The sequence below is a fragment of the Paramormyrops kingsleyae genome, chromosome 10, assembly GCF_048594095.1.
Source record: "Paramormyrops kingsleyae isolate MSU_618 chromosome 10, PKINGS_0.4, whole genome shotgun sequence".
In the NCBI taxonomy this organism is placed as follows: Eukaryota; Metazoa; Chordata; class Actinopteri; order Osteoglossiformes; family Mormyridae; genus Paramormyrops; species Paramormyrops kingsleyae.
This window is the reverse complement of record NC_132806.1, coordinates 25,304,626-25,313,846: the sequence shown is the minus strand read 5'-3', so window position 1 is coordinate 25,313,846 and position 9,221 is coordinate 25,304,626. Positions and strand designations below refer to the sequence as shown.

General features: G+C 46.0%; 1 protein-coding gene across 1 annotated transcript in view; it reads right to left on the bottom strand.

The window, feature by feature from the left end:
- Positions 1-1,939: 1,939 nt before the first annotated feature.
- Positions 1,940-9,221, bottom strand: part of atrx (ATRX chromatin remodeler) — a 40,006-nt gene continuing 32,724 nt past the window's right edge. Inside the window, exons 31-35 of the mRNA XM_023816401.2 lie at positions 9,048-9,197; positions 3,880-3,996; positions 3,644-3,739; positions 3,406-3,534; positions 1,940-3,314 (exon numbers count right to left, since the gene is read on the bottom strand). Coding sequence (XP_023672169.1) covers positions 3,063-3,314; positions 3,406-3,534; positions 3,644-3,739; positions 3,880-3,996; positions 9,048-9,197 — 744 coding nt within the window. The 3' untranslated portion in view covers positions 1,940-3,062. The remainder of the gene's footprint in view (positions 3,315-3,405; positions 3,535-3,643; positions 3,740-3,879; positions 3,997-9,047; positions 9,198-9,221) is intronic.

Genomic DNA, 9,221 nt, shown 5'->3' with positions numbered 1-9,221 from the left:
CATGAGTGGCTTGTTTGGGTCTGGGCAGCTATACGGTTAGTTGCTGTGATACGTGTGACAGGGACACCTCCCTAATGTGAAGCCTTGACCGTTTGGCCAAGAAAAAGAAGTGGAAAACAAACTTCAGTTTGTGATAAATAAGTTAAATCGACATCACACTGAGGCATATTGTACACATTAAGGGCTCTCAGTATTAGCCCTGGTACACGGTTTTCAAATACTGGTCATCACTCTAACCAGTAACAGGTGTAAAGTCACTCTGCAGCAGAAAATAATTTAACTGAACGCAACATTCCCATACCAGGGATCAAAGTCTAACTGAGAGAAGTCAGTTTCCTCTGCCTTGAATCGGAATTCCAGAGCACCAGTGCTGCAAACTCAAAGTGATCCATCTCTCCCGAGATCTGGACGTTTGCTCATGATGTAAAGAGACGGCTCTTGGCACGCGCCCCCCCTTCTCATCGCAGGAGGAATAAATCACGTCTCTGGCGCAGGGGAAGAGGGGGACAGGGGCGGTCAGGCCGGTGGCATAGGCGGCCTCAAGCCCTCCCAACCACTGTGTTCCCACCTCCGCCGTAACGTGGACAGTGGACGAGAAAAACACGCGTGGGGACCGGTGACACCAACTCACTTTGCTCTCCTCAACCTTGTTCTTTCGACCCGTGCAGCCATTTGAAATTCGCCTCGAATGCGACTTTCCTGATGGGGAACATCAGGGCAAACTGGGAAAAGGGTTCAGAGCTGGGAACGTCATCCCCCCCCCATACGTGCCGATGAATTGCATGAGTGGCAGCAGAGATGGTGGACTGCGGCACCTCTCTCAAGCACGGGGAATTGGGGGGGGGGGTCCAAATTTGGACTAGCAGCAGTAATCTGGGCCTGAGAAAGGAGATGGATCAACATTTCAACATCTGCAATAGTTGTAATGTTTCTGTACTGGCAGATTCTTGCAAGCTGTGAAGGCGAAGCTCCCGAGAGGGAGACTGAAAAGCGAAAGACAGGGCAGAGAAGAAAAAAATGATATTTTATATATAAAGACCTGGCAGCTCCAGAAATGAAAATAATACAGAGAACACAAAAAAGGTGATGGTGAAGGAGGGGGAGTGGATAGATGTGAATGGTGTGAAAACTGAATGGTGTCCAGAGTCGGTCCATCTGGGCACGGTGCTCACGGGGCCAACATAAAAGCGCCACGGCTCCAGGACCCTGACCGGTTGTGCAGGAGACGGGACGGCTGGGTCCGACCGGCTGGATCCCCTTCGAGGTGCATGTTGCTTGCTGAAGTCTCACACAGACATATTTCAGACTGACGAGACTCAAATGTCGATAAATAAAACACTTTTTAGGTACACGTGCCACCCTAATCACGAGTGTTACAGTCGCGTGCCGCAATACGACGTTTCCGTCAGTGAAGGACTGCATACAGCACGGCAGCTCCAGGAGATAACAGCTGAAAAATTCCCATCGCCTAGCGACATAACCGTTGTAATACGACGCATTTCTCACATTTTTGTGATGATGCTGGTGTAAACAAACCTACTGTACTGCTAGTTGTATAAAAGTATAGCACGTACAATTAGATACAGTATGTATATCTTGAAAACTATTACTGGTTTATATATTTCCTATACATTTTATCGCTATTTAAGCTATACCATAGGTGCTATAGCACAGGTGTGTAGTCGACTATACAGTCTCAGTACTCGGATGTTTCCACAACGTCAAATCACCTAATGATGCATCCCAGAATGCATCCCGGTCTTTAAGCGACGCATGACTGTATGAGACTTCACATTCATTTCCAAGTGTTTTACAAAGTACTGTTGAGCACATCAATAGCTCTCCTATAGGCATAACGGACAAAACCAGTAAAAGGTAAAGATCTGGTAGCGCGTGTCTCGCGCACAAAGGCTCGACACACAGAAAGACGCGTCAGGAATACGAGAAAAACACCCTTTTGGTCACTTTATTAAATGTAATATTAAATACTTATCTAGTAAATAGCAGATCAGATTAATGGCAAAACAAGGAGGTGTATTCACTAACATGAGAACATCCTCGAGGGATTAAAAAGTTCCTCTATATTACTGAAATACACCTTGTGCAATTTGAAGATGACAGTCTCCGATAAGAGAATTTAGTTCCTTGTCATGACATCTATAACGCGTTAGCATCAGAAGCGAGAAATGTGCCGAAGTAGAACACAACACAAGTGGAACGAAAAAAAACAAAAGGGAAAAAAAAAAAAGTGAACTGTACCCACAGTACTATGCTAGGCAACACTTTACAACAAGAACTTGAGGTTACAAAAGTCCAGAGAATCCAGCAAGCAGATTTGGACGACACAGGCATTCCATACCATGATCAGCGACATCTAGCGTAACTGCTTCGAAGCGTAATACAAAACGAAAAGGTAATAAAAAAAAAAGATAGCTGATGCATCTTAAAATTCATTTAACAAGTTGCGCAGGAACTTGACGTAAGGCCATAACGTTCGTTTGAGTATTCCTCTCCGGTGTTGCCTCCCGATTCTCCTAGAGAACCAGGTGTCTTCATAGCTGTCCGTCGCAGAGATGGGTGAAGGAACCTACTTGGGGGATAGTGTCTTTGCCTCGAGAGGGCAGGTGCTTCTATATCACAGAAGTGTGTCACAAGCAATACTATGGTCCCACTTACGTGTTAGGCTTTTATATTAGGCTTTCATGTAACATATAAAAACACTTTAAATAATTAACAGCCCTCCTTTAAGGGGGAAAAGGAATCGTGAGGAAAAGAATGATGCAATGCTTAAGAGCATTTGTGGGGAATTTTTTTTTTTTTTTAAATACCTGGTAAAATGGAAAAAAAAAAGTTGAACAACATTAAGGATATATATATACACGCACACACACACACGCACGTTTTCATACCCCTTCAAATTGTCCGTAGACATTTTGCATACTTCTCTCAGGGTTAAAATTTGTTTTAAATCACACTGTCCAGAAATGTTCAGGGTGGAACCCTTGGCAGAGTGGAGAGAGTATGCCGACTGGGGGGGTGGGTTTTGGGTGCTTTTGAGTCAGCTAGTTGCCCTTGGAGGGGCCGGGGTTTTTGTTCAGCTGGGTGGTGGTGGAGGGCACACTCTGCAGGGCGTGAGACAGCTGGCTGCCCAATTGCTGGTAAAGCCCCAGGAGTTCCATCTGGCTCAGTCCCCCCGGACCGATCATGCCGTTCTGCAAGGCCAGCTGGCTCAGGAGGTTGGCCCGGTTCGCCATGGCGATCTGCTGCTCCTGCATCTTCCTGTTGGTGATCACCTTCTGCACGTACATCATCAGCTGCGGGGAGGAGAAGATGGGGAGTCAGGGGACACGTGTGACGGACCGGCAGGAAAGGCCCCGGAGCCCAGCTTCCGGCCGGCCGGCTCACCGTCTGCTGCTTGTTGAGCACGTCGCGGTACACGGCCTCCCGTCGCTTCAGCTCCAGCTCCAGGCTCGCCTGATGCCCGAGGGCCATGGACTGCACCTGTGCCTCCGTCAGGCTGCGGTTCTCCACGCGCTGTAAAGGCAAGCGAGCGCCCGTCACACCTGCGATCGCTCCCTCCCGCCAGTTCCAGGAAATCCTAAACACAGCCCGGCCGCTCCGCGTCACTCCCCAGGACACTCACCAGCCGCTGCATGGTTTCATCCAGGGACTCCCTAGGCAGGGACTTGAGTGCGTTAGTGGCCTCGATCACCTTCTGCCTCCCCTGGTTAACAAGATCCTGTCACCAGGAAAACAAGCATGTGAAAACAGGCAGCAGCACAGCAGAGCGCCGTGCCGGATCGTCGCCGTTATAAATATCGACGGGCGCTGTTCGCCCCGAGCCCCAAGGGCAGACGACTCGCGGGAAGCTCCACAGACCTCCAGCTGTTGGTTGGTCATGGTGGCCAGAGCAGCCACGTTGAAGGGGAAGTAGGAGTTGGGGGCGGCCATGCCCATCTGGTTGTAGGACGGCTGGTTCACCCGCAGAGAGAGACCCTGTGTGTGTGAGAGAGCGAGAGAGAAGGCGGCAGCCTGGTAAGTTTCAGAGCAGAAAAAAAATACATCAAGCAGAGTGTTTTAACTAGTGGGCCCAAGATTGCTGTTTTTTCAAATCACCCTAAACTCACTGAAAAAAGGTGGAAAATAATAATCCTGGAATTTCACATGTCGGTCTAACCGCCACGCCGCAGTTTTTCCCCTCCTGAACACACGCTCTGTTACCCAGCATAAACCTGCACTACAGGCCCGATCCCAGCTTACTCATTTGTTTATCTCCTATAAACACAGCCCCCCTTCCCACCAAAGGTCACCACAACGGCCGTGGGGAGCAGATGCGCTGTGCTCCCCCCCCCCAGTGGGACACCCCGTGTTCCAGTGAGCCAGGCCAGGCTTCGGCAGGTGCGGAACGCAGCTGGGCCTGCGGTCTGGATGCCATTAGACAGCGAGAACGATGTATCCGTGGTCTGGATGGCGCTGTCTGTGAGCCAGGCGATGGAGTGTCAACCACGTCTCTTACCACATGCCCGCGCTCGCTGTCACACACACACACACACACACACACACACACACACACACACACACACACACACACACACACAGGTTAGTAATTGTATCCTTGTGGGGACTCTCCAGTCATTTCTATGGGAAAAAGTCTAATCCCAACAAGATGACCTTAATCCCTACCCAGCCCTAACCTTACTCATAAGTAACCAAACAAAATATGAGACTTATTACGTTTTTGGTTTTTTGATTGCAGTCACAGATCTTTGTGGGGACCTGAAGAATGGTCCCCACAACGTTAAAATAACAGGTTTTTATTGCATTGTGGGGAACATTTGGTCCCCAAAATGTAATAGACATAATCCACACACACACCTGACCCATTGGCAAAATTGTGTTTTTAAAAATAAATAAATAAATAATAACCACAATTCACAATTTAATAAGAAAAATTCATCCTCTGCACATTCTGAAGTCCTTGGGGACGGAACAGAAGCCATGAAGGTCGGATTTCGCTCTGAGCCCAGCGAAGACGACTTTACCCCGATTTTCCATTTCCTGGATTCAAAATACGACATATGCTTGTGAAGCCATTCGCCGAGCAAGTCACGGAGGGGCGGGACAAGGGGTGCTTAGCCCGCCCCTGAGGATAATGCAATCACCGCCCCCCCCCCCGGCTGGGCTCCGCCACTCGCTCTTATGATTTTTACATGAAGAATTCATCCTCTACCATTATAATCTAACGGGTCTTTTACCCTCAGTTGTCATAATACCAGAGATGATGTAGGTTGTGTACAAATGGTATTAGCGTACGTGTTTATGTATGTCTCCAGCTACGGGTCGTTTTCACTCCAATATTGGGTTCACCACGTTTAACCTTCCGAAATTAAGACTTTTTTTTTTAAAATATTACGGAAAAAAAAACAATGGTCAGGAAGCAAGGTTTCCTGGTTTTGGTGATCATTCAGAAAATGCGACCCAGGATTACAAAGGTCACAGCAGTAGAGAGGATCTCTAGTCAAAAATGGGGGATCGTTCTCATGCAGATTCCATGTTATAGGAAAGCGGGGGGGGGGGGGGGGCTAAGATCACACAAGGGCAGGACGGGGGCTTGTGGCTGGACAAATAATAATCATTAAAGTGAGTTACGATGGTGCAGACTATAGGATTACACTGCCACTGAAGGATGCGAGAGACTTACACCGCACCCCGTAATTCCTTTCCAAAAACTCTATTAATTAACCGATGACATATGTTGGGGGAGAACAGCCAACCCAACCTGCCCCCACATAATCTGGAGACAATGGCAAGGAAGCCAGGCATGGTTCACTGAGTCACTGAGCTCACGGCCCGTTGATTCCCTCCGAAAAGGGGCTTTAGAGAAAATAGAGAATTAATAAATAAAAATCTCACTTTTAAGCACTGATATACCTGGGGGAGATGATTTCATAAGCTAAACAGCAGGCTTTTTCCACCACACGAGGACCAAAGATTTCCAAGAAGCGCTTTAGACGAGGCTGAGAGCCACCTCACGCCGATCTGTCGACCATGGGGATGGTCCTCGTTTCAGGTGTGGTTCTGAAGAAACAGATGACCACCGACTGGAAAAAGGCGGATTATCTGCCAGATAACCGTGTGAAGGTTGCCTGGTTCAATCAGGCCAAAGAAGGAATCGCGTTAAGCACTGCATAATCCGATCTACATTATGGTTACTACCCAGCACCAGATGCCAGCAGTACTGTCCGACATTCATGAGGAAGACCCAAACCCCCTCAGCTATGTACACGGATCAGCCAGCAGCCGATAAAATGATCAAAAGCACTGAAGGACAGCACTGAAAAATGTTCCACGGGAAACCTACCAATAGAGATGCACAATCTGATGATTTTAAGTTGTGATCGATCCTGAAGACATGTACGATCCACTTTTCACGTGAATGGTAGAAATCATGCTGCTTTATGTGTAACATTTCTAAACAACGATGGCCAGTAATAACGCGTGTCGCTGCCTGATCCGCACCACACCTCCTCGTGCGTCACGGCAATACTCACATTGGGCCTCATGCAAGAACTACTTGTCCGAACAGATTTGTTCGTAAGTTGCTAGTACCAGTGATATAGCAGAACTTGCAGCATTCACCAATATTCTCATATTTTGAATATTCTCTTAGGTATGATCAAAATGTCCGACAGGTCTTGACCACTCATAAAAGTCATGTGCAATTAGTCTGTGGTTATTTAAACCTACAGTAGTGGCCAAAATTTACTTCCAATTTAGAGATTGCAGAAATTTATTCAACTGTTGCTCCAGTTGCTTCTTTAATCGTCCAATGTATATTGGTAAACATTTTTTGAATGTTTATAAACATTACTGCCAATATCGTGCAGCAATTTTTAAAGCGTGATGCCAAAAACGCTAGGTGTTTCCACAATCTCTCACCAATGGACTGTATTAGTCTGAAGCTATTTTGACTTTGGAAATTCATATATACAGTAACTTTCACATTCATGTGTGTGACATTCACAGTTTTGGTTATTCATGATTGCCCATGAACAATTAAGCAGGAATATTTTTGGAGCTTGCTGAAAATTTGCAGACAAGTAAGACAAAAACAATAGAGGAAATGATTTGGATCACATAAAATCATATAATATAGAAATATTAGCGTGAGTGCATCTTTAATATTAAAAGTCTTGTACGCGGTCTTTGTCACCATAGAATCTTGCGTTTCTCACAGTGACTTTTCAGTGCCATTGATTGTGCATTACGGAGTCCAAACTTTTGTGCTCCCAGGGCGTATAGTAGTAACTTTGTACTTAGCGGGGCATAATTTAGATGGTTTGTACATTATATGAAGAGGTCTTGATAGGAAACGACTAAGTAATTTAACATACAAAGGGTACAAGTACAGTACTGTTTTTTTCGGAAATTGGTAATATACATTTTATGTTATCGTTCAGGATAGCAGACTTAGGGGTTGAGGATAGAGGGGAAGTATTCGCGAATTTTCACATTGGTGGGGACGTTCTGCCCCCACCCTTGACAATGAGAAAGGATTACTGACAACATCCTGTTCGACTATACAATTCAAATCATCATATCATTCTAAATGTATTTGTATAGCCTAACAATATCATCAGTAATATTAATGGGCTATTGATGCTATTGTACAACGATGCAATATCAGGATGAGCATCTCAAACTGCAAAATGACTTGAATCAGGCTCTAATTAAAGGCCCCTTGATTCCATAGATGATGATGTGTTAAAGCAGGACTTCAGTCTCTGGACTTGCAGAGTTCTTTTTTTCCGCATTTGATGCCATTTTTGCGAATGTACACATCCTGACATGAGCCAGGACGCAACATTGTTTAATATTTAAAATAAAGTTTAATTCAGGATTTAATGACCATTTTGAGAACAGTGTCTTTAATGCAATATTGTATTTTAAATGGTGCTAATAGGCAAGTCCTTAAGCTTCTTTGAGTCTGGATATTCTTGATAGTACATTTCAAATTAGGAAGAAAGATCACAATTCAGATTGTTTTATAAAGACTAATATGATTTGCAGGAAAGATCGCCCACTCTGACACTAGGGTAACCAGATAGTCCATGTCAGAGAGGACACTTTGGTCTAGGACAGGATTTGTAAACTATCATTTCAATTAAAAGGACCTGGAAGCATCGAGTTCTTGCTGTGTGCTGATTGGTCAATCTACTATAATCATGCATGTGTCACTAATGTTAATGTGAAACAGCAGGATGAGTCTTTCAATCAAGGACACAAACCAGTAAAAGCACAAGAAGAGCTGTCCTAATTAGCCAAGTACAGGAACCTTTCGGTTTTAAAGTAGTTTGTAAAACACGAAGTACCTCATGGTGTCCTCCCTGACATGGGTTATCTGGTCACTCTACCCTACGGACCAACATATTTTTCAGTATCTTGCATCTGCTTGTATCTTAGGGGGTCTGGGTTTGACCAGCTTGAAGATGCCTGGAGTTCAGCTGGCTAACGGACTTATTTAATGGCATTTTAAGCACCTTTTTTCAGGCCACATCTCACGTCCATGGTAACAAGGAACTGAAGTTTGTTCCCATTGGCCTGGTTCATCCTCCTCATGTGATCCCAGGTACGTCATGCTTGCTTTGTTGGAAGTTGTATAGCTCCTGCTCCAATACTGCTAACACCAGTGGTTCCCAATACAGTCCACAGGGACTCACAGCAGGTCCACATTTTTGCTCCCTCACAGCTCCCGGTAGAGGGAGCAAAAATGTGGGATTGGGAAACACTGGCTTACAGGTGTACCTAGGCATTTACTGAAAGCTAAGTTTAGCTGTACTTATGTCTAGTTGCCTGTTTGACAGCATTTTTGTTTGAAAAGTGCTATTTGCCATAGACTGGCTGAACAGCACCACCTCTGTCCACCCATTTTGATCCTGAGCCACTCTAAATTAAACCATGAAATGAGGTTTCCTATTTAGGAAGGGGCTTAAGATATAGTTCCTGCTAGCCTAGCGCTACGTCCGCAGGATGGACAGGGCACAAACCTTCTTCTCGGCCTCGTACTCGGCCCAGGCGGCCTTGCGGTCCTCCTCGCTCAGGGCCTCCTCCTCCTTGTGGTCCAGCAGCGAGTCGTGCTCGTGGTAGCCCACAATCTGCTCCTTGAAGCTGTGCAACAGCTCTGCCAGAAGTGGGTCCTGCGAGAGAAGTGGGGGGGGGGG